At 30.8% G+C, this 26,408-nt stretch overlaps 1 protein-coding gene across 2 annotated transcripts; it reads left to right on the top strand.

Annotated features, from left to right (window-relative positions):
- The first annotated feature begins 7,988 nt into the window (after positions 1-7,988).
- LOC111021543 (FT-interacting protein 3) lies at positions 7,989-12,179 on the top strand. 2 transcript variants are annotated; one of them, XM_088124158.1, is made up of 3 exons: positions 7,989-8,406; positions 9,029-9,081; positions 9,360-12,179. In XM_088124158.1, exon 3 carries the CDS (start codon positions 9,462-9,464, stop codon positions 11,784-11,786), a length of 2,325 nt encoding a protein of 774 aa, XP_087980284.1. In that variant the 5' UTR covers positions 7,989-8,406; positions 9,029-9,081; positions 9,360-9,461; the 3' UTR covers positions 11,787-12,179. The 2 variants fall into 2 exon arrangements, with proteins under 2 accessions (XP_087980284.1, XP_022154243.1); XM_022298551.2 differs by lacking the exon at positions 9,029-9,081 and having other exon boundaries at positions 7,990-8,406.
- Positions 12,180-26,408: the final 14,229 nt, after the last annotated feature.

Genomic DNA, 26,408 nt, shown 5'->3' with positions numbered 1-26,408 from the left:
GGCGAATAATATGGCCCCTCCCATCATAATTTTATATCTCATATTAAAACCCACCCATCAAATTTTCATTTTGGTCAAAGATTAGATTTCATCACCATTGTTACTCATACTTTAGACCCCCTCTGTCACCATTTATTTTTGTCAAGATCAGCACAGCACATGTCAAACAATGCAACTATAGAAGTGGAAGAAACAAAAGGAAGGCAGAAATTTCTTTAGTTTGGGTAATGGGGCAGTCAGATTTTTACCCTTTTACCCTTTTACTGGTCAATAACTTTAGGTAAAGAGAGAATGGAAGAAGGCTGCAACAAAACAACTTTCATTAGGGGCTATTCTTTCTAATACCTTGTCCTTGGTTCCTCCTATTGTCATCCTTGCTCCTTGTCCTTAAATTTAGCCTTTGTTCCCTTTGTGTACCAAACACAAGGCCCTGTTCTTTACCGGAGCGAAATGTCGAGTCTTATATAGAAATGTCTCTTGACATGCCCTTATATTAAAGGAGTTGGCATGTTGTTGATACTTGACACGTCGAGAAACATAACCAATTTTTTCCTTAATCCCTTAATTCACTCATTCATATATTAGATTACCATGATTTTAATTTCTAAATTAATTAATGTGTAGATTTACCCACGATTTCAAATTCAAAATAGTTGAAAAATATACCCACGATTTGGTGATATTAGAAAGTATATATAACATCAAAAATTTTTAGCAGCAATAAAAAAACAACGGAACTAGATTGTATCTTGCAATTTGGAATTTAATAATAGATATAAAATATATCTGGATATAATCCTTAACTATTGAAGTATCAATTTCATATATATAGTGTAGATATATATTATATCTGCGTATAACATTAACCTATTATGTCAATTTAGACATCTAGTACATGCTTCATTATTATGAATGGCTCTTATTAACATTAACCCAACAAATGCAATCCAATACAATTACAAGATAAACCTATGTGATAAATATAAAATATATCCGAATATTAAGTTCCTATAACTACCAAAATGGTACTTAGTTGTAGATATATATTATATCCGGATATATAGAAGAATTCACACCTAAATTTCATACCACTCAAATCCGACGACCCAACGACAATGTGGTACGACAATGTGGTTCCCTTTGTAGATGGCAGCATTCTCTACAAAGATCCGTTGACCACCCGCCACAAACGAACAAATTCGATGACACGCTGATTTACGATAGATTTGCTGTGGCCTTCCAGTTGGCGACTAAACAAACCTTGGGATAAATAGAGTGCTCAAACGGTCGACGAGCGGCTGACGATGAAAAAGAAGTATAATGGTCTGTTCCAACGACGAAGAAGAAGCTCGAACGGACGGAAACAATGATGTTTGTGGAAAGAGAGCAAACGAGATAGGAAGAAGAAACAGCGGGATGATGAGGGTTTTTTTTTTTTTTTTGAAAATTTGCAATAATGGAAGATTTTGGGGATTTTGGCAGTATTTTGGGATTTGGTAATTTTTATTTTTGGAGAGTCTAAGCATAAAATAAGAGATTTAAAATGTAACCTTTCAAATAAGTAATTTTTAATTTCAAAAAATAATTAATATTTAGGTGTAAACATAAAAGGATATAATGGTAAATTGATGATGGGTACCATCTTGTTATTTCATGATAAAAGTATAAATTTTGTACATTAAATTCTTTCATGTAATTATAGTTTCTAAATAGTCTATCAATATACTAATCTCATTCTGATATGCAAGTGGAAGGTGTGAAGTAATTTTTCATAATGGATTCAATTTTTCATAATGGATTCATATATACTACAACTAATCTCACGAAACAATCGCTTAACTCTACTACAAAATCTTTTTTTAATTATTTTAATTTATGGTAATGTGATTTTTTCAAAATGATACTGTTTTTAGTACAACATTTGATGGTAAAGAGTCGAACCTACAATATTTTAGTTAGAGATATATGGCTACGTTGGAGATATATGGTTGCTGAGCAATAATCGCTTTGACTTCTTTTTATTTATTTATTATTCTTCATGGGATGTGAATTGCTAAGTTGCTGGCATAATAATATTATTTAAATTGACTGGTTATTATAAATCATTGTCAATCATTGTCACAATAGTATAATTAATGAAGGTATTTACATTAAATGGTAAACAAACATTTATTTATAAATTTAGCAAAAAGTACGAAGTTTTATAAAAGTAGAATAATCCATAATAGGTGATACCATAAAGTCTCGTATTCTTGCCACTACGACGTTCCTAGATGTTGAAAAAGTCATTCATTGAGTATAAATTTTCTTGGTCCCAAACTTGATACGAAGGAAGCTAGAACCTTCTTTTATTATCATTATTCTTTTAGCTTGGGGAAGAATTGAAAGGTTAGAGGTATGGTCTTTGTAAGGAATCAGTTTTTAATCCTACTATTATTTTTGATAATATAAAAAGAAAAAGCCAATTTAAAGAATGTGTTTAACTAGCCAGTGAATGTTGAATTTATATAAGTTTTGGTCATAAATTTTCAAGATCGTGTTTATTAAATTCATTTCACTGTATTTTAAAAAGTTTCAAAAATATCTCTAAATTTTCAAAGTTGCGTTCTAATTGATATAATAATATTTAAGCCATTGAATTTTTAGTACGGAGTCTTATAAGTTTATAGATTAACTTCGTTACTTTAATATTTTTCTCATTAGAATACCTAAAACCAATAGAAACTAATTACTCACCATATGCAATCCTAACATAATACAAGTATCATGTCACATAATCGTTAAACCCGACGGTGAGCAAACACAAAATCTAAAAAATTTAAAGATTTAATTAGAAATTCTTTAAAGTTCGATAATTTTATAGATACAACCCTAAAAATTCAAAGTCGAGATAGCACAAATAGTAGAACAAGTCCATGAAAGACGGGAAAAACATGTTTGGTTACTTATCTTGTCACCATGGTCCGTAAGATGGAAACTAGATATTGTTATTAAGGAGATAAGTTAAGATGAATGTAGAGTAGTATAAGTCATGTAGAGACTTTGACGTAAAAGAAAGAGATTTCTCATCTCTAATACAAGACTTTTCAAGACAATGATGGGACTTTGATGCATGTTTTTGAATTCTAGACCAAGTTTATGCACGTTTTTGACTTCTAATGAAGTTTTTTCGAATATGAAAAGAACAATACGTTAATTAAGAATCACATATTGAAAATAAAATGGATCTTACAAAGGTTTATAATAGACTACCTAAGTTACTCATTTCATTGCCAATTTGGTTTATTGAGATGGAACCCCATAGATATTGATATGGTATCAGAGCCCAAAAGCTCAAACGAGCACCCAGTCAAAAAATGAGATCCGGTCAAGATTGGTGAATCCAAAAAAAGTACCATCTTAAGGAGGAATATAAGTTGACTACTCCTCTCATTGCTAATTAGTTTTCAAATGCATCCTGACTCCCAAGACTCTTTCATAAAATTTCAATAATTTCTTCGGCTCCTTAAAACCCCATGGGAGCTAATTACTGAAAATATATAATTTTTTGCCAATTCAAGTATTTATCAGTTGTTTGATCACGAAAATGACCAAGCTAGTGAACTTCGACTCGGACCGGAAGACGAGCTCGGGGACGAGCTGGAATTGACTGAGAGCAGGAGACCTGCAAAATAGAAGACACTCTAATGTTTGTGTACTTGAGATAGAGGCAGATGGTCTCTATTTATAGGCTAAATCTCCGACAAGGTCTCAACGACTTTTAAGGTAAGCGCGAATCACAGCGTGTTGTCGTGAAATGTGTCGAGGAATGAGGCTGGGCAGAGCAGCCTTAGGTCGGTTCAACCACACAATGGGAACATGACCAAGAGGATATAGCATTGACTCGATAATAAGTATTATGACCGAGGTAATGAATCTTAATTAGCCTTATGGACTCAAAACCACTTATAGTTCTCCTCAAATCAAGATGTGTCACGTGTGAGGTAAAAATCTACCTCCAACATTAGTAGTTTGATAGGACATCAATTACTCTTCTTGAGGTGGAGTATTCGATCTCCATTCCTACCCTTCTTGAACTAGAAAAATAAAAAAATTTGTTTTATTGGTTGATTTTAGAGCTTATTTGCCAATAAATTTTTTTAATAGTATTAGTTATGTTAAGTGAAGAAAAATATAAGACAAGATCGATATCACTCAATAGGGATATACTTGGTCGTTTTCGAAGTGTGATTAGATTAAGGAGTTGGTCAACTTTCTAATGAAAGAGAATGAGAGTTATCTTTGCTATTGTTTATTAAACTTTTCATCGTCCAACTCAAATTGAATGTGATATATAATATTTAAATTTATGGTTGATGCAGTAGAAACTAGTTTGGTAACTATCAAATATGATTTTTTTTATTTTCAACAAAGGATGAGATACTCTAGTGATTATGCCCCAAAATATTTACCATATAGTTAGTCAGTGTCCATATATCTTTGTAGTAGTTGGATACATTATTTATGCTGTTAACAACTTAACATTAGATGATTCGATAGATGACTGATGATTTTAATTTAAAAGACTAATGTTTTAGTTGACCTCGAGCTCATCGACCTCCAACTTAGATGTTATGTTTTAGCGCTCTCAAATACTTAGGCTCATCTTTCTAATTGAACTTAGTTTCTTGACGTTTTTAGTATAAGTATCCTCAATTTAAAAAATTTCAGCTAGTGATGAGTCAAATAAAGTATGAGGGAACTTGACACATAGAGGTTGATAAAATTAAACTGGATTGATTTTTATTAGGAATCCCACTCATATAGCAATATCTAAAAATTGATTTGGGAAAAAAAGTTATGTTTCAATAGTCCAAAATTAGATTAAAAAAATATAAATTACTTACCATACAATATATCATGAGTCTTTTTAGCAAAAAGTTCTTACCATTTGTTAATCACCACATACATTATGACATAGAGAACATCCCTTTTCATCCCTGTTGATTTAAAAATTATTTTAAAAAAATCTTATTGATCGAACACATCCATTTTTCGCAACGTAAACATAATTCAACTAGTTAAGACACATATCTTCAACTAAAAGGTCGCAAGATTCGACTTTCCACCCCACGTGTTGTTGTACTGAAAAAACATTCACTTTTCTCCCAAAGTGTCATCTTGAAATCAAAGGGTAATTTTTCCTTTAAGAAACATATATATATATATATGAATGTTATGTTTGTGAGTTGAGTGGTAATTTATTCATCCTTAACATGATATCAGAACAGAATTAAATTTACCCTAACCCAACTCATTTACTTAATTAAGAATGAAGTCTATATATTTACCCCAATATATATTATCTCTCCCATGGGCAATTCTCCTTTTTGGCAAAAGGAATAAATGGGTTCCTTCAAAAAGCATTGTTATTCTTCATATTTTGTTGTGTTTCAAAAAAGAGGGTTCCAAGTTCTGTCTCTCTTTCAATGGAATATGTGTATGGATGCCATGGCCGCTTGGTTCTTATGCTTTGGAGACCGCCCACCCACCTTTTTCTCTTCCCCTTTTCTTCGCCAATATGGCTTCCCTTCTTCCTCATCTTGCCCTTTCAAATATGCCTCCCCTTCTGCATTCTACTCTTCTATGGACCCATTGAGCTTCGTCTTCCTCTGATATCTACTATTTAGATGTAACCATCATCAACTTTACTTTTGGTTTACTCGAAAGACCTCGTACCAGTGAAGATGTTGTCTCTCTATTAAGGATCTTACATTGAAAAGAAATACACATCTAACAAAAGTTTATAATAGATATACGCTACTCCTATTATTGATCATTAGTTTTGAGATGGAATCCATGAATCTTATTATGGTATCAGAGCCCAAAACGCTCAAACGAACATCGATGAACCACCCATAATTGTCAGCGGTTTCCCAACCCCTAAATTTACTACGGCAATGACGCAACAACAATTATATTCTTTCTCTCTCTCTCTTTTTAATGTTGATTCTTCATCTATTTTCAAGAGTATAGTCTTTTTTTGTCACTCTTTCTCTATTATCAAATTTTGGTAGAACATGATTTGTAACTTTGTTATCCTTACCATAATTATACCATTCTTTGTTTCCTTCTTAAAGAGTATACACTCAAATTTTTTGGGTTGAAAAGGAAGCAAATGTTTGTTCTTGTATTCATTCATAAAAGGTGATGTGAGAATCTAGCAAGAGCATAAATAAATTAAATCAATAAAAACTATAAGGAAAAGTGAGCCAAATTGAAAGCAGTAATTTCAAAAAAAAAAAAAAAAAATCATTGTTATAACATCATCGATGATTCTATGTGCCTATATAGACAACTTTTTCAAATGTTATATACTATATAAATACAATAATACTTAAATAAAAAGATAGGGATTCAAATATAACTTTTCCAAGCCAACAAATTAGGAAATAATTAAGTTCATACTATTTAAGTATACTCATCAAAATAAAGTTCTAAAGTTTACCAATAATATGAAAGTTCAATAAAAATTACAATTCCTTAGTTACAAACCCCAAGGAAATGAAAGGAGAGCGGCTTCGGGTGTTGGTTTTGACATCCAAGATCTAGGTTCGAACCCTCCTATATATGTCCAGTAGGCTATTGTCTCGAGCTTTTTGTGTAACTTTTACTTTTCTTTATTTTTTGAAAAAAAATTATGGTACTATTCTCATTCTCATTATATTAAATTTTCGTCGACATTTATATGTCCACAGATTTAACATCGACATGAGAGGTGAATCGACATTTTCAACTGTGTCACAAAAGAATCAACAAAATATTTAAAAAAAAAACACGACCAAATTATCACTAGTATGGATATAATATTAATATTTTTAACTTATCATATAAGATTAACACTCCCACATTTCATCGACATTTACATTTAAAATCTTACTTATAATACTTATTTTGGACTCCTTTATTCGGGCACAATATATTTTTTATTATAAATAATTCTTTGGTTCGACTTCACACATCATTCTTAAATAAAGTTCACATGACAGACTATCAATGCATTTAGGTTATTAAAAGTGGAGTATAAATTCAAACAAATATTTTTTACGACCTCATCTATATTTAATTAAAATCAAGATTGATATTACATGATCTCATTACAAAGGAAAAAAAAAAGAAAGAAAAAAGAAAAACTAACTCAACGTGCATATTACCTCTTTTTTATCTTATATTATATTACAAGATTAATAATCTAAAGATAAACATGTTTTATTCTGTAACCATATATCAAACCATGCTCATAGTCACATTTACTATGAGATAAAAGATAGCAGTAGAGGTGTTCTCTTTAGAATATGCTAAAAATTCTTTTTGATTTTTTTTTACAGAAGTTCTTTTTAATCGGTACAACAAAATGAAGGTCGAGGAAATAAATCGACATTTTAATCACTAAACTATGTTCATGTTGAGAGGTAAGATAGAGATTTAAACATTCATCTTAACAAAAAGAGAGTAAATATATTTTAAGTGGTTCAAAATGACTCACATCAGAAAAATATGAGTGTACGTTGATCCAAAAGGAATTCAAAGATACTTCAAAATTCAATTATTGGTTAAATTATGAATTTGATATATGAAATTTCAACGAAAATATATGTCTTAACCAATTGAATTATGTTCAGTATTTTTTTCTTAACAACTCTAAAGGTGACAATAGGTCTCTAAACTTAATAATCTATTTAACACAAAATAAAGAAAATTAGAGGCCAATTAAACTTTTTTGAAGCTGAAGACTTAAACACAATTTTAAAAGTTTAGGAACTTAACTTGTGATCTATTATCTAATCTCGATCGTTCAACTTTGTTCAACTTTGACCCGACCCGACCCGACCGATTTAAATCTTTTACATTTCCCCAAGTCACACGGGGAGAGAGAGAGAAAAAAAAAGATAAAGGCACACATAACAGATGAGAGAAGGAGAAGGAGAAGAAGATGAAAGGAAAGGAAAGGAAAGGAGGGTGGTTGATGTTGATTCCCCTGTTACTGTTCATAAATTATTAACCCAAAACCAACCCAATATCCCCTCTCCCATGGTGATGGTGGTCCTTCACACGCCTCTTCTGGGCCCCTCCAACTCCCTTCACTAAATACTCTACCGTATAGCCACAGCCCACCCCCTTCTCTCTCTCCCTCTCTCTGCATATTTCTCGCAGATTCATCAGATCCCAACCCATAAAGCAATTCTGCAAAAGCAAAAGCAATTCTGCGAACCTCTTCCCTTTCCTTTCCTTTCCCCTGCTTCTGCTTTCTTTTGTTTTGCCCCTTTGCTTTTATCCCTCCCAGCCCTCTCCTCATAACCCACACTCCCATTTCTCTTTTCCTCTTCTGGGTTTCTGTCGGCGATGACATTTTTTGCCCCATTTTAGGTACTCCCCCTCTATCTCAAATGCATTCGCATTTTCATTTCGGTTCTGTTTCGACTGGGATTTTTCATCGCTTGGTTGTGATTTTTTACTTCTGGGTTTAGTGTTAGAAGTATGATTGTGTTGCTGGTTGCGCTTTGATTCTCTGTTTTTTCTTTTTTTTTTTCTTTTTCTTCTCGGACTCTGTTTTTGGTCCTGGGAGAATTTTTGAAAGGGGGACGAAATTATGTTTTGGGTTTTTGTGGGTTTCGAAAATAAACTCTGATTGGGTGGGTGGGCATCGAGAAAGTTCTCGAAACCCAAATGGCTTTTTTGGGGTGTGGGCGTAATTTGCATTACCCACTAGGGTCGTTTTTGTTTCCAGAAAATGACGAACTCACCGCTACTTTCATGGCTTCCTCTTTGTTCTTATCCTTTCTAGAGGATGATGATAATGATAATATTAAGCTATAACGAGCAGTTTTTTCCTTTTGTTTTGGTGGGGCTTTTTTTTTCATTTAGATGAAAGCCCTTCTTCCCTCGTTCTGATTACTTTTTTGGAAGTACGAATTCTCTGTTCTTTCGTTTCTAACTTGTGGGTTTCTCTGTCTTTGAATGTTCGGGGTTCTGGGTTCTGGCCATTTAGATCTGAAACCGTCCGAAAAGAACTGTTTGGATTTCTTATGTACTACTTTTAAGGTACCATTATTTTACCAAGTACTAAGATTTGTGTCTTTTTTTTATTCCATTTGAGCTGATGAAATTCAAAGTTGTTTGGGATTTTTTTGCTACTTCTGCATTATTGAGAATGTCTGTTTAGTTTTGTGAGTTCGAAGCAGCCTGTCTGTGTGTGAAGTTGCAAATTTTTTTAGTCTTTTAAGGAACTTTGTTTAGAATTTTCATGGTTTGAGGCGATCTTAGTCTATTCACTTACTGTAACGGCTAGCTTACTCTGTTTTTTTCTTCCTATTTTATAGGTTTCTGAGAACTGTTTGACATAATTTGGATTTGGTTTCAAATTCTGTCCACTTTGACTGCTAATATTTTGGAATTGGGTCATACTCCTTGGCACTAAGAAGATGCAGAGGCCACCACCAGAAGACTTTCTATTGAAGGAGACCAATCCCCATCTTGGTGGGGGGAAGGTCACTGGAGATAAACTCATGAGCACGTATGACCTCGTCGAGCAAATGCAATATCTCTACGTCCGGGTTGTCAAAGCGAAAGATTTGCCTCCAAAGGATGTTACTGGCAGCTGTGACCCTTATGTGGAAGTGAAGCTTGGGAACTACAAGGGAACAACTCGACATTTTGAGAAGAAGTCGAATCCCGAGTGGAACCAGGTTTTCGCCTTCTCGAAAGACCGGTTACAGTCTACAGTGCTCGAGGTTACTGTGAAGGATAAAGATTTTATTAAGGATGACTTCATGGGTCGTGTTTTGTTCGACTTGAATGAGGTTCCAAAACGTGTTCCGCCCGACAGTCCATTGGCTCCACAATGGTACAGATTGGAGGACAAGAAAGGGGATAAACTTAAAGGAGAGCTAATGTTAGCTGTTTGGATGGGCACTCAAGCTGATGAAGCGTTCCCTGAAGCATGGCATTCAGATGCTGCAACTGTCAGTGGAACTGACAGTCTAGCGAATATTCGATCGAAGGTGTATCTTTCACCCAAGCTTTGGTACTTAAGGGTTAACATTATCGAAGCTCAGGACTTGCAGCCTACTGATAAGGGTAGATACCCGGAAGTTTTTGTGAAGGTTGTCCTGGGAAACCAAGGTTTGAGAACTAGGATTTCTCAGAGCAGGACAATCAATCCTATGTGGAATGAGGATTTGATGTTTGTAGCTGCAGAACCATTTGAGGAACCCTTGATTTTGAGTGTCGAGGACCGGGTTGCGCCGAATAAGGATGAAATCCTGGGTAGATGTGCTATTCCTTTGCAGTATGTGGACCGGAGGTTGGACCACAAACCTGTGAACAGCAAATGGTTTAATCTGGAGAAACATGTCGTCCTTGAAGGTGAAAAGAAAAAAGAAATCAAGTTTGCTAGCAGAATTCATATGAGGATCTGTTTGGAAGGCGGTTATCATGTTTTGGATGAATCGACGCACTACAGCAGTGATCTTCGACCTACTGCCAAAGTATTGTGGAAGCAGAGCATTGGGGTGTTGGAACTAGGTATCCTGAATGCTCAGGGATTGATGCCGATGAAGACTAAAGATGGGCGTGGGACGACTGATGCATATTGTGTAGCGAAATACGGGCAGAAGTGGGTTCGAACAAGGACGATTATAGATAGCTTTACACCCAAGTGGAATGAGCAGTACACTTGGGAAGTTGCCGATCCCTGTACGGTAGTCACGATCGGGGTTTTTGATAACTGTCATTTGCATGGGGGAGATAAAGGTGGAGGGACAAAAGATTCGCGGATTGGTAAGGTGAGGATACGCCTTTCGACTCTCGAGACGGATCGAGTTTACACACATTCGTATCCTCTTCTTGTTTTACACCAAAATGGAGTGAAGAAGATGGGTGAGATTCATTTGGCTGTGAGGTTCACTTGCTCTTCCTTGCTGAATATGATGCACATGTACACACATCCTTTGCTTCCCAAAATGCATTACATTCACCCTTTGACGGTCAGCCAGCTTGAGAGCTTAAGGCATCAAGCAACTCAGATCGTATCGATGAGGCTGAGTCGGGCCGAGCCACCATTAAGGAAAGAGGTTGTCGAGTACATGCTGGATGTCGGTTCCCACATATGGAGTATGCGAAGAAGCAAGGCAAATTTCTTCAGGATTATGGGAGTTCTAAGTGGGTTAATAGCAGTAGGAAAATGGTTTGATCAGATTTGCAACTGGAAAAACCCCATCACCACTGTCCTCATACACATTCTGTTCATAATACTCGTCATGTACCCAGAGCTCATCCTGCCCACCATTTTCCTCTACCTCTTCTTGATCGGTGTTTGGTACTACCGGTGGAGGCCGAGACATCCTCCACACATGGACACTCGTCTGTCACATGCAGACTCCGCACACCCTGATGAACTCGATGAAGAATTCGATACATTTCCGACATCAATGCCTGGTGACATAGTGAGGATGAGGTACGACCGGCTGAGGAGCATTGCCGGGAGGATTCAGACAGTGGTCGGGGATTTGGCAACTCAAGGGGAGAGGCTGCAGTCTTTGCTTAGCTGGAGAGACCCAAGAGCCACTGCCCTGTTCGTCTTATTCTGTCTGGTAGCTGCCATTGTGTTATATATCACACCATTCCAAGTGGTGGCCCTGCTGAGTGGATTTTATGTGTTGAGACATCCCAGATTCCGCCATAAGCTTCCTTCTGTGCCACTGAACTTCTTCAGGAGGCTGCCTGCAAGGACTGACTGTATGTTGTGATGACAAGAGTTGGAGTCGAAGCCTGTGTCACCCCTCTGACTCCGATTGCCTTGGACTGAGCGACGCCAGTCATCGGTTTTTTCTGCTTTTGCCTTTTCAGTTATATAATCAAAGACAGGGAGAGGGGGAAGAAAGAAAGCAATAGCACAGCCTTGTTTGCTTCTTGCATCTAGAGTGGCTAATTTTTTGTTCTTTTATGTGGATGAATATGTGTATTCCCTTCTTTTTCTTCTTAACAAAGCCAATGCAGTGGCATGTGGGGTTTTTTTTTTCTTTTCTTTTTTATCTGTTGATGTGATAAAATAGATATCTTTCCTTTCCTGATCAAACAGACCCTTGTGTTAAATAATCTTTCCATGTTCATATAATGTTGTAACTCTGCCTCATTCCTAATTGAGCTCTTATGATGTATTTGCTATGAGATTTGTTTGGCTGCTGGCTTTGAATCATCGTTCTTTCACGCACCACCCGATGGATAGGGCGTGTAGATCCAAGATTGCACTCTCATGGTGGAGGGGTGTGACCTGTCTGCCCCTTCCATCAATATGGTGAGCTATCATCGACGTACACACCCTCCCCTCAAATGCGACATTTCTCCAGAGCGACCATGGATATACACGCCACGGGTGCCCCTCGAGGCCTCTCTCGTCTCCATCGAATGGAGCGACATGGACGTATTAAGTTTTTGGGATTTAGAGCTTGTTGTGATTGGTTGGTTGAATCTTTATGTTTAAAGAATGGTAATATGGACTTTAGTGACAGCGACTTGTTAGCATAGATTAATGTAGAACATGGACAAGTGCATACGAGACACGAGGTTGTCTGGACAGTGGTAAAAGCATAAACTCTGTCGGTCAACTTTAACCACAAATCCTGTTTTCCACACTGCCAAATCAACATTTTAGTTTAGAAATGTATGGCTAGCAGCAAAGCTCAAATCTTTTAAATATTGATTTTCTTCCAGGAAAAAGAAAAAAAAATTAACAATCAAATAAAAAATGGTTCTTATTTGTTAATTATATGATAACATTTTTAATATGTTTATCTTTTGTGGTCGTGGCCCATTGGATATTTTTTCAATAAGTTCCCGATGCTTAAAAAAGTTTCAATTTTGTTTTTTCATATTTTAAGGGTGGTCTCAACTCATATCATGTCGTGTTAATTTATGATTGATCAATTTTAACATTAAAAGATGTTAAAATATAAGGGATATTTAACTACAAGTTTTGCTTCTTAGGGCTAAAATACAAATAAACTTGGCTTTTGATTTGCTGGGCTGTAGAAATGTATACATGTTCTAATATTCTCTCTATAAATTGATGGTTTCCATTCCGAGTAGAAATAAAGAAGCAGCTGTCAATGTTTTGATAAAAGTGATCCTTGTGTTTGTTAAGTAATTAATGTAGAAATTTGGAAGTAGTTGTCTTCATTAATAGTATATTAAGTTAAAATTAAAGTCTTATTCAACATTAATAGATCACGAATGAGATATGCTAGCTAATTTCTTGACTTTTGAAGAATCTAAGGAGTTTTGAATTTGGAAATACATAAAACATAGGGAAAAGCATAATGACACCAAGACATTAGAAAATTTGATTGCATTGTCAAGTTTTGGAACCAAGAAAATACTAACTTAGTGATATGTTTGAAGTATGTGGAGAATATGTTGGGATTGGTGGAGTCAAAACGATGTCGGAACGCGCTAGGGACAAGTCCGGATTAAGTTGGGACGCGTCGAGATCGAAGCAGGATGAAAAAAGAGGAAAGCAAGATGCTGCAGGCCATAGCCCGAGAAGATAGCACCGCGACACTGTCTTGGTGGGCACGCGGGCCCGTTTTTGCGTCCGTGGCGCCATGGTACCGGGGACAGCACTATGGCGCTATGTCGATGTTTATAAATTGTAGTTTTTTGGGTTTTAGGGTTTACCGGTCGAAAGAGGGATTTTTAGCAGCCGATTTTCAGAGAGTTTTGGCAGCTAATCAATGGCAGCGACTCGAGCATTGGTAGATACATTGGGGTTAATCAAGATCGACATTATTGGGGTAATTGTATCTTGATTCTTGTGAGTTTTCATTCCTATTTCTAAGTATTAATTGTGTTAAAATACTTAGAAGCTATGAAGCTTTTGTTGAGATCTCTAGGGGATATTTTGGAGAGTGTTATTATATCCAATCATTAACAATTATTAGTGAATTACCCACATCTGAGTGGAAGACTGGACGTAGCCCTTAGTGAACGAGTATAATTGGTTGTGTAGTTTTCTTCTTCTTTACAGTTTTTGTATATTGTGGTTGTATTTGGATATTTATCATGTGGAAGGAGAAATTATAGGTTAATTTCCCAATAGTATATTCTTAGTTGCCCTCTATGTTATTAGAACATGCGAGGATATGATATGAGCTATGTGAGTGTTACCTTAAGTGCTAGAGCCGTTTTAATAATTAGAGTTTGCATCGACCAAATGTATCACACTAGCGTAAAGTTGAACTCAAGTTCTTTTCATTTATAGGGACTAGTTTGACAATAATTCAAACTTTTCCAGTTCTATGGGATGATGCAGTGGCAAGGACATGCGGCCTTGTGGTATCACCAAGGTTTGAGATATTAATATTGATGGAAATGTCGAGCTCTCGATTTTACGGACATATCGATATCGACGGATATCTCAGGAAAAACTATGAAAATTATGGATATTGATGCAAATTTTTTACATCAGTAGATAAGACTTTAATTGTAGCTTAACTAGCCCTTAATCGATCACTTTTGACCATCATATCTAACTACATAAGCAATATACTTATGAAAATATCGTTGAACGTTGGAACAAAATCATATATACGTACATGAAAATTATTTGAATCAGTAAATTAAAGTTATTCCTGCTCCGATTATGTTTTATCGATAATTTATAATTTAATCAAGTATTTAGTTACATAATTGAATTGAAATATCAATAGATATAAAAGGGGAAATAATCGTGGAAATTTTGAAAAATAAAATTTATTATATACAAATATTATGGTGATATAATTTATAAATACCAAAAAGGTTATCTTTTCTTTTAATTCAAATAAACATACATAAAGCTTAGGAATAAAATCTCAAATTTGAATGGTCAAACCTCATTATTAGATAAGATTTAATTTGTTCGGTTCAATTATTTATAACCACGTTTGCCATTCTTAGTGTTTTCACAAGAGATGAACAAATCCAAATATATATAACTTTTTTTTTGCATTCAAGAAAAGATGAATAAACATATAAAATTACTTGAAAAGAGTAGGAAAACAAAATGATAAGGAAAATAAAAAATGGAAAATAAAGGTAAAAGTCTAACTAATCAACTAGTTGAAATGGAAACAAACCTTAGTAAAAAAACAAAACAAAACAAATGGGTTTCAAATTATTTAGAAAAAAAAATATCAATTCCTAGATTATCTCACCCAAATAAAATCAATTCCATTTTTTTCTTGCTGGTGGTGGATATATTTTTTCAAATTATTTAACTGAAATATCTGAATGTCTATCTTTCCAAATTACTTAAAAAGAAAATCAAATTTCTAGACTATAATTTAAAAATAAAAAAAATAAAAAATAATATAGAAGAAGGTCGATATTTGGTCGACATATCCTCGACATATCTTTAACATATCGATGACAAAGGAGATAAACAATTTTTTATCCTCATGTCGATGTCGAACCTTTCGACACGTCGAACGACGTTTAGAACAATGGGCTTGATCATATTGACTTTAAAGTAGTAGGGTAGAGCCCAAAAAACTCTCCCTCTTGACTTTGAATAAAGGTCAACCACAAGCAAAGTCTTAATCATCCATGTTCCTCTCTTAAGATAGATTTCTCACCATTATTATCTTAAAATGCGAAGTTCAGTAATGTTTCTATTTCTATTTTTGTGGTTCGTTTCTTATTTTCAATTTTGAGAAACATAAGTCCTTGGTAACTATTTTTGTTTCTCACGATTCTATTTTTTAAGAAACGTTTCCAAAATTATATTCAAATTTTTTAAACTTCTTGTTTCTTATTTTTCGTTTATTTAATTTTTTTTCTAAAACATAAATAAAAAATATTATTTTATTATTATTAACGCATAATAAATATTAAAAAAGTAAATATAATATAAATAAATTTGAATATTTAATTAAAAAATATTTACTTTTTTAATTTAACATTTTAAAGAACGAGAAATAAGAAATGACTTATCAAATAAGTTTCTTTTTTTTGTATAATGAAAAAAAAAAAAGTTTACCAAAGCAGTTTTATTTTAATTCATTCAAAAGGGGAGAACCAACACCATAAAATAGAAACAAAAAACAAAAAATAAGAAATAATTGGATGTATTTATTGATGGATTATTTTCTTCCCCCTCCCCCTACTTAATTTTAAAATACTTCAAGAATCCATGTTCCTAAAAATAGAGAATATTGATTTAAAAAATCATTCACGAAGTTTAATAATCTTAATATAATGTATAAAGTCAAAAGAATAGGAGGACATTGATGGATGTTTTAGACAACCTTATTTTATAAATCAAATTTTGTCATACAATGAACTTGGTCGTGCCAATGTTCAATCATTTTTCTCCAATCATCTGCCGCCGTACCATTGAAATTAATTTACATGAAGCTTTTAATATTCTTGGCCACTATATCAAATTGCAACAGAAAAAAAAATTACTTTTTTAATTCATACATTGTTTCCATAATTATTAAGCCAATTATATATTAAAATTAATTTATACCCCCACAATAACATATAATATAATGAGTAGTTTCACCGACACGAGCTTAGCTCAGAGATAATTGACACCTACCTCTGATCGAGACCTCAATTTGTACTAAAAAACATATAATGAATAGTTTTAAATTACATATATATAATATGTTGATGAGATGTAACACTTTTTCTGGTAAGAATTAAATTCATGAGACTATAAAATAAATTATAAATATATAAGTTTTTTCATACGTATGTGTGTGTATTTATAAAAGTGTTCAATTTTTTAAATACAAAATTGAATGGAGAACCTATTTCTCCATTTAATTTTTGTGGTGTATTTTCCTTATGGTATATGAGGATCAAATTAATTAAGTTAAAATTAATCTTTCATTTTTCAATATGATACCAATGTATAGTGGCAGATAAAAAATTTTATGTCTAAGGAAGCACGTAAAGCATATTTTTAAGTATAAGATATTAAAATCAAATATAATCAATCGGGTTGTAATTAATTTTCTTAATAAAAAATTATGACTTTCTAGTTGTAGTTATCAAATATATACTATGTCAAAGAGAATGTGATAGTTTGTAATATAGATTTGGTTTAATTAAAACTTCATGGATTTTTTTCTTAATTAATCTCTATTTTTGTTATTATAGATTTTTTTTAATAACTCATACATTTAAAATATAATGAAAAATTATTAAATATTAAGAATTAAATATATATTTTTCTAGTATATTGTGTGGAGGTGGGGATTCGAATTCTCAACCTCATAATTGGATATATATACCTTAACCTGTTAAGCTATGTTCTGGTTGACAGAATTAATTATAATTTAAAATTTAAAAAATTACAAAACTTATATATAATATATACAGATCAAATAAAATAATAATAAAAGCTTTGCAGTTAAAATTAACTTTCATATATATTAAAATATTTTATTGATAAACTTAAATTTGTGAAAATTTACAAGGTTCATGTCAAATTGATAAGAGAGAGAGAGTTTAAATTATTTACTTCAAATACAAAATGAACTTTCGATTCAATTTTTTCTGGACAAAAGTTATCGAATGAAACATTGTGATTCAATGTTGCCTAACATGGTTACATTCAGATAACGTGATAATAATCAAGATTTTAAATATTCAAGTAGGTGAAAATGTCGAGATCTCTAAATTTTACAAAAATGTCAATGAAAATATCGATAGAAGTTGATGTCAATAAATATTTATAGAACAAATATAAAAAAGAAAAAATTTATACCAAGTATTTAAGTTAACAAATATACATTTTTAACCTTTTAAAATAAGTTTAAATTATAAATATTAATATTTCATCTATTTTTTTTACGATACTATGAAAATGTCAGTTTGTCCCTTATTTTAATGTCGAATCCATAAATACATGAAATGTTGCTGGAAATTTAATACTTTCCATCGATTATTATCAATTTATTAGGCATATAATTGAATTTAAATATTGATAAAATCCACCTCAAACATATAAAGTATATTTTAAAAATTGAAAGCTTATTGATTAATTTGCATTAAAAAAAAATTTGGTGAAAACGAGTGAGATATAAATATTTAATATTAATAGTTTTTTTTTAATATTAAATAATAGTCTTCCACCAAGCGTGCTCGGTGTCACTCTACATCTCATTGTCAACTTTGGAGTTGAGATTCATAATAAAATTTTAAAATAACAATAACAATTAATTAATTAATTTTTTAAATAAAATGAATATCTAATTGAGTCAATTGCATACGTGTTATTTCATACCATTTTCAAAGTTTAATTGGCTGCCCTCATATAGACTGAAATTAATTTTTTTTACTTATTTTAAAGGATTTTTTAATTAAAAAAAATATGATTTATATGAAAAGAATGCCAATAATATAGCATATGATATGACATATGTTACTATTAAACTAATTATCTTTTCCAGTTTTAAACGAATGTGGAATTTTAATTTGACCTTTAGAAATATTAAGCTGATATTTCTTTTTTTTTTCTTGGAAATTTATCTATAATGGAAAATAGGAATTTGTTATTCAATTTTAATAGCTATCTATTCAATAATTGAAACTTTTAAAGATAACAATGTTATGTATTGATGATTTTATTTATTTAATATTTTTTGGAACAGTTACAAATATGATAAAAACGTTGAGTAAAATTAGTAAAATAGCAACCACATTTAATTTTTCTAAAAATAGCACTTTAAAAAGATGGAGGTTCAATTTTAATATATATAATTTGGGTATATATCTGTAATATATCTTACTACTGATATATGTATGTGATATAAATATGACATACTACTGATATGAGTGTCTGATATACTTGTAATATGTACTATGTGATATACATCTTATATACTATTGATATAAATGTCTGTGCAATATGTATGTATTTACATATAATATAATACTGATATGAGTGTCTGATATACTACTGATTATGAGTATCTGATATACTATTGATACAAGTGAAAATTTTTGCTATACTTAAAAAATTTAAAAACAGGTAACATATTTTCAAATATATATATAAACAAACAAAATAAGACGATTTGTTTGATCTAAACAACAAATAGATATTTGTTATACTAAAAAAATAAATATGGATTAGTTGCATTTTATAAATTAAATTAGTTTGGGGTTATTAATAGAGTAACTACACAAAGGGTGCAATTAAAATACGTATTTTACAGCAAGTAATTTAAAACTTTATAAAAATAGCCTAATTTTATTTAAGTTCAAACATAAAAAAATTTAATTAATAAGAAAAAAGAATCAAGTTTGTATTATTATTTAAAAAAATAAAATAAAAGTACAGTAATTTTTAAAAATACATAACATATTTTTGTCAATCTAATGCAATTTCCTCTTTATTTTATTGGTTTTGGTGAGTCGTACTGTTTTTATTTTTTTAATATTCCAATTAAAATATACCAAAAACTAAAGTCTCATTTCTCATTTGTTCTAATGTATATATTTTTAAAAGTTAATTAAAAAAAAAAAAAACCAAACCCTTAAATTACCAGTGGGATTATTTGGTTAGTTCTTCATTATTTGATGATTTTTCAAAGCCTTTATGATAGCGACAGTCCATTATTTCAAAAAGTCAACGGTAGAAAATTGTTTTTTTGTTTTGTTTGAATTTTAATATATATTTGATTTGTTTTATTAAATTGGTATTTGGATTTAATAATTATAGCCTATAGTGGTGCAAGTCACGCAAGCCTTTGTAAATATCCAATTCTTAAGTTTTTTTTTCACTTTTTTTCTCTTCTATTTTGAAGGGCATATTTGAATTAATCGTGATACTTTAAAGATAGACTAATATGTATATTATGTTAGTATCTCGTTAATAATGTTAAAATAATAATAATAAAATTATAATCTTAACAAATAAAAGGGTGTATTTGCTTTTAAAAATTTAAATATTAAGACACCTGACTTAGACTAAATTTATTGTTTAATCTATATTCAATCAAAATTCGAAAACCAATTCTTGATTTTTTATTACTTAGGTGTAAAAGAGTATCTAATAAGTATCAAATTAGTATCTAATAAGTATCAAATTATGTAACAAGGGGACAACATGATCTCAATGTGAATTTAAGAAAAAGGTAAATTTTGAAAAATGTAAAAAATATTGGAGTGAATTTGGTAACATTCTCATTTCGTAATTTATTTTTTTTAATTTTAGGAAACATATGGAATCATAATTGTTGTGTTTCTTGGTTTTTATCTCTCAAACTATGCTTCTTTTTTTTTAATTTTAGGAAACATATGGAATCATAATTGTTGTGTTTCTTGTTTTTTATCTCTCAAAATATGCTTTTATAAAATTATTAAGAAATTTCATAATATAGCATCAATTTTAGATGTATTCTAAAAATGTCACAATATTTTATTTTTCTAGCATGAGCATTAAACGCATAATAAATGTAAAAATAAAAAAGTTGACATGATAAATTTTGAATATTTGAATTAAAATTTTATATTTTGTTAATATAAAATTTTATAGAATTTTTAAAATAGTCACTAAATGTATTTTATTTATTTTTCTAATAAAAGAAATTACCAGACAAAAACATTCTATAGAATAGGTTCTCAAGTTCCAATTTTATGTAGCAATGTTTGTTGGATGTTTAGATGACATTGGCATCAAATCCTTTGTCTTAAATCACTATTTGACTCACTCTCTTGCATCTTACGTATTAAACTATAGATTATATTTTATTCATAAAATATATTTGATAAATTTCTATTATTAGTTGCCTAAGTTCAGATGATTGCCATACTTTGGTCTCATAGACAGTGCGGGAATCTTGTAAATTAGTTGGGCCCAAAGAAAAAAAAAAGGAAGAAAATAATAAATATTTCATATTTAATATCTTTTGCTAGATAAAAGAATTATACTACAAGAGAGATTACCCTTCAAGCTATTTTTAGAAAGAGAATGTTTTAAAATTATTTTAAAATTAAATCTATAAATTGAGCTCTTCTAAAACTATATATACATATATGTTTATGATTCTACTACTTTAATAACATCAATTCTCTAGTTAAATAATAATTAAAAGGAGAAATTGTACTATGTGGAAAGATAAATGGAATATTTACTGTCAACTTAGATCATAATTAGTATAACAGTAAGTAAATAAATTTCATCTTATTTTTTTTTCTTTATTGCATTGAATTTTTTTAGTACTGAAAATTTAAACCCACGATTTTTTAATTAGATAAATATCTTAACCAGTTGAGTTAGGTTCAAAATTAACTATTACATTAAATTTTAAAACTTAAATTAGTAATGAAATTAATATCCTTTTTCGATCCCTCAGAAATTTTGTGCCTACAATGTGTGAACGAGATTACTACATTCATATGGTTGAACGAGAAAACTACAGTAATTTTTTTTTTGACAGATAGAGTGTGTTAAAGTGTTATTAGTTGGGTTTGGAGACTTTATTTTTTTTAAAATTATCTTTAATGCAAATTGGGTTTAGGAATTTTGATATTAAACCACTTGGATGAAGTCGATCACGTCGTTTAAAAAAACCATGATTATCGTTGAGATAAGAAACATTATTTCATTTCCGACCTCTCCGATGAGCGAAGATATGATATCTTCCGAAGTGTCATGTTATCGATTATTTCAAGAACTCGTTCTTGTAGGAGGTTTCTTCTACACTCCGATCAATACTGGTTGTCTGATGGTCGTTAATTTGTTTTGTGTGAATCAATATTTTTAGTAGACGGGTTATTTGGATTTCCACATTTGTTTTGTAGGGATGTAAGATATCCAAGTATCTTATGATTAAGATGTTTGCCATCTAACCTGTTTTAATTTGATTGTCGTCTTAAAACATGAGTTTCTAAGGGCTCATTTAGTAACGTTTCCGTTTCTTGTTTCTCATTTTCAATTTTATTAAGAAACCTAAACATTTGAGAAACTATTTACATCTTATTGTTTCTCATTTTTAAGAAACAATCTAATAAATTTTATAGAAATTTTAGAAACAACGAAAATAAGTTTATCGAAAGGCAACCAACGAAACAACCACGTGCAATCATCGTCAGAAGCAGCCCACCTCGAGTTCGACTCGACAGCCTGCAAGCATCACCCTCGCTCGATGGAAGGGCGTGGGTCTCCGTCCAATCCAACTAGAAGTCGTTGGAATCCTTCACCTTAAGCCGCACAGTTCGAGCTTAAGTCAATCATATTCCAAATATTGGAGACGATGGGCCAGTTTGGAGGATTGGTTAATGAACATCCTTATTTCTTCTTCCCATTTCATTCGGGCATAAATAAAGATTTTGTTTTGTCATTTTAGAATCAATGGATGTTTGGGAACCATGCAATTCTATTTTTTTATTAAAAAAAACAAAAATGAGAAATGAGAAAGTTACCAAACGACCCTAAAAATTCTCTTGAATGCATTATCTATTTACATTTTTGTTTTTCATTATTTTTTTCATATATATTTTTCATCTGATTTTTAATTTTATAATTTAAATAAATTAATGTACTTATTAACTGATAAAAAAACTTTATGCAATTAAGTTGTTTATATATTACATTTACTTATAAAATAAACTTCAATTATATTATATAAAAAATCTCTATTTATTTTTAATATTTTGGATGAATTATTATTAATAATATGAATTATCATAAATATATAATTTTAAAGAAAAATGAACATACTTTTCATATTTCTTTCATAAAAAAATATAATTTAATAATATGATAAATAAAATTTTATTCAAGATAAAATCAATTATATAATTTTATATTTAGAAAAATATTAAAGTTGAAAATAAAATTTATATTTAATATTAGTTATTTTTTTAAAATATCTTGGTTCTATAAAATAACGTATAAAAATTATTATATATAGAATTAATAAAAATAACAAAATATTAAACTAATAAAGAAGTGTATTATATAAATACAAATTATATTAAATTAATATATAAGTTATATGACTATTCCATTTAGTGACATTCTAGAAATTTAAAACATTCTCAAGCATAAATTTTGCAAAACGGACCTAGCATAGTTATCCAAATATTTCCAATGCATCGTTATAAAGTTTCTTGTAAGGTGTAAGTCTCGTCAACTTTTAAGATTATTCTATTTTAGTTTTCAAGATTATATCTATTTTAGTCCCTACACTTTTAAGTTTGTTTCATTGTGACCCACCGACTAAAAAAAATTAGTCTTTGAACTTTTAAATAATATTAGCTTCAAGGGTCGCCACATTCGCAAAGGACACGAGACTTTGTGGTATCACCCCACTCAAGTCTTGTGTTCAAACTTTTGGGTGAATTTAATACAAAAAATCTTTGATGTTTCCCGAGTCTGAGACTCGGGACGGGTACGAGTGCTTCCAATTATAAGGGTAAAAAGCTAAAGACCCATCAGATTATCAAAAAGGAAAATAAAAAACAAATAAAAAACAATATTATTTTAGTTTATTACTTTTTTTAGCACCACGAAGGTGGGTGAAGGAATAGAACTTATGACATCTTGATCATATACAAAGTATCATTTATCGCTGAGTTAAGTTCATATCAATTATTTTTGTCTATCATTATTATTTAATAGATAGAGTCTCAGGTTAGGAAAGCCCAAATGTATAGACATAGTGAATATTAGAGGTAGAATAATAAAAAAAAAACATGTTCATTTTTTTAAAGCTAGATATTTAGACAGAAGGTTAAATGACCAAAACTTTTTTTTCAAAAAAAAAAAAAATTCAAACACAAATAAAATAGACATTTTAAAAATTTCAGCAAATTAAGAAATTCTATAATTGTTCAAAGAAAGCGTAATAAGTTGAATTCACACCCATTAAAATTGACTTATTCAAACTAATTTCAAGAACAAATAATAATTTTACTTTAGTTCCTAAATATTAAAAAAAATTAAAAAAAAGATAATATATATTTTTATTTTTATTTTTATGTGCAGTTAGAAAGGTCCTTGTGTTCCGGAGTGGTTAGAAGACCAAGAATAGAAAAATCGCGGGAAAGGTGGGGGCGGTCCTGTGGGTCCCACCGGCTTCTGACAACAACTTCAGAACTTAAATCCTCAGCCGTCAGATCACGAAATCGGGACCCACTCTCTAACCTCCTTGACGAGATCAACGGTTGATATTTCCGCCACGTCATAGGTCAACTGTTCTAATTTTGCAGTTTCCCCGTCAACTGCTTCCTTACGATAATTAATAATAAATAAAAATTATAATAATAAAAGATTAAATGAAACAACAAACCTCATTAAAAATACCCTCGTACTTGGCTTTCTTTCTTAACATTATATATATACCTATTTCAAAATTCCTACTTTACCCCTCTCTTCTAGAGAGTTTTACCGCTTCCTTTTCCTCGCTCTACCTATTTGGATCGTAGGTTTTGTTTAACGGATGCGGATATTAAATACTCGAGAGTTGAACGTTCGATGATGCGGATATTCTGTTTGGTCGATGTATGTGAGTATTAAATTCTCGAGAGAGTCGTTGAGTGTTGAAAATGTAAATATGCGGAATATTGAATACCTGCATTCGATACGTTAAAGATGGTTCATTAATGAGCAATAAGCCAAGAGTATGCATTAAGAAAATAATTAATATATACAACTCTTTTCTATCGTTTTTCGAGGGGAGGAGGAAAATACCATGCATAAAATTTTGAGGGTGGTTCACACGAAGAAAATTATATATTTAGAATTTTAAAAAGTAGAACTAGAAAAAAAAAGGGAAAGAAAATTTTCACTTGTTAGCATTCTAAAAAGTAAAAATATAGTATAAGTGTGAATTCTCTTTATATGATATTTGAATTTAAATTTATTTTGGATTAAGTTATTTTATAAAATCTTTAACTTTTTTATTATATTTGAAATACAATATTTATTCTAGCTATTTAGATAAATGTCTCATTAAAATAATAGGTATACTTATAGTTAAAATCCCAATCCCAAACACATAATTTTTTTTTTTACTTTTTGAAAATTACTTTTGAAATTTTAGCTAAACATAAAAAACAAAAAACAGGTTTCTAGAAACTACTCTCTCTCTATCTTTTTCAAAGTTAAAAATTGGGTATGGTTTTTTGAAAGAAATTGCTATCAAATGAAAAAAATAAATAACAAAAAAAATATATATTTTTGATATTCGTAAGTATACGAGTTAGTTTGCATTCCTCAACTAATCTCACGAAACAGCCATGACTCTACACCATTTATTATTAGAAAATATTAGGAATTAGTTCTTAATGTAATTAGTGACCTGCTAAAAATAAAGAAATTATTTTTAATCAACTAGATTTTAATATACACTTATCAAAGTGGGACACCAAGAATAAATTGGAAGCTGATTCTACTTTAGTCTTTTAGTTATATATTAATATTAATATTATTATGTATTAATAATAGAGTTTATGTAGTAAGAAATATAAAATTTTACCTTCGAGATTTGCTATCCTAATTTATGTTGGGATTATGGAGCCAAAACAGGAAACCCATATCCTACAAAGAAAATGATTTATCAACACTATTACCAATTCCTATCGGGAGTAGGATATTGTTGTCTTATAAATATTACAATATTGTTTTCCTATAAGAATTAAGATATTTGGTCTCTTATAAATAGAGCCTTTTAAGGTTTTATTTGTACAGAATACAAATAAAAGAGACTTGAGTGATTGTGGGCAGTGTTGAAAAGGATTCTGTATCTAGTGAGTTTAGTGAGTGTTTTTCATTCCTAGTATAGTGTGTTATAATACTTAGAACCTAGAGGGCTTTTGTTGGGATCTCTAAGATATTTTTGGGGAGAGTTTTGTATTCTAATCCTTAAACAATTATTAGTGAATTACCCACATGTGAGTGGAAGACTGGACGACGTAACCCTTAGTGGTGAACCAGTATAATATACTGTGTCATTATTCTTGTGCTTTTACAGTTTTCTTCCTATTTTCATATATTTTGGTTGTGTTTGGATATTTCTGGAAGAGGAAATTATTCAGGATCTTCAATTTTCCAACCATTTACACATCCATTTATATATAGAGATCTTCGTTCGACGATTATTTATGCGTCAGGAAGAAAAATATCGGGCAAAGTACAAAATTCTTGTATTATACAACAAGTTATCAAAGGTGATTAATAATTTCCACCTCCATCAAACATACACCACACATGAAAATATTTTTCTTTTCCTTTTCAACTCCAAAATGTGCAAATATTTGTCTATTTTGGTTAAATATACATTTTTCTCTAAAATGTTAATATAGCAAATAATTTCGAAATTTTAAAAAATTAAATATTATAATTCAAATCAAACTCGTACTCAAATAGA

The sequence above is a fragment of the Momordica charantia genome, assembly GCF_013281855.1.
Source record: "Momordica charantia cultivar OHB3-1 chromosome 5 unlocalized genomic scaffold, Mcharantia_2.0 BLBB01000005.1, whole genome shotgun sequence".
In the NCBI taxonomy this organism is placed as follows: domain Eukaryota; kingdom Viridiplantae; phylum Streptophyta; class Magnoliopsida; order Cucurbitales; family Cucurbitaceae; genus Momordica; species Momordica charantia.
The sequence above is the reverse complement of the archived record's forward strand: the minus strand, read 5'-3'. Positions and strand labels throughout refer to the sequence as shown.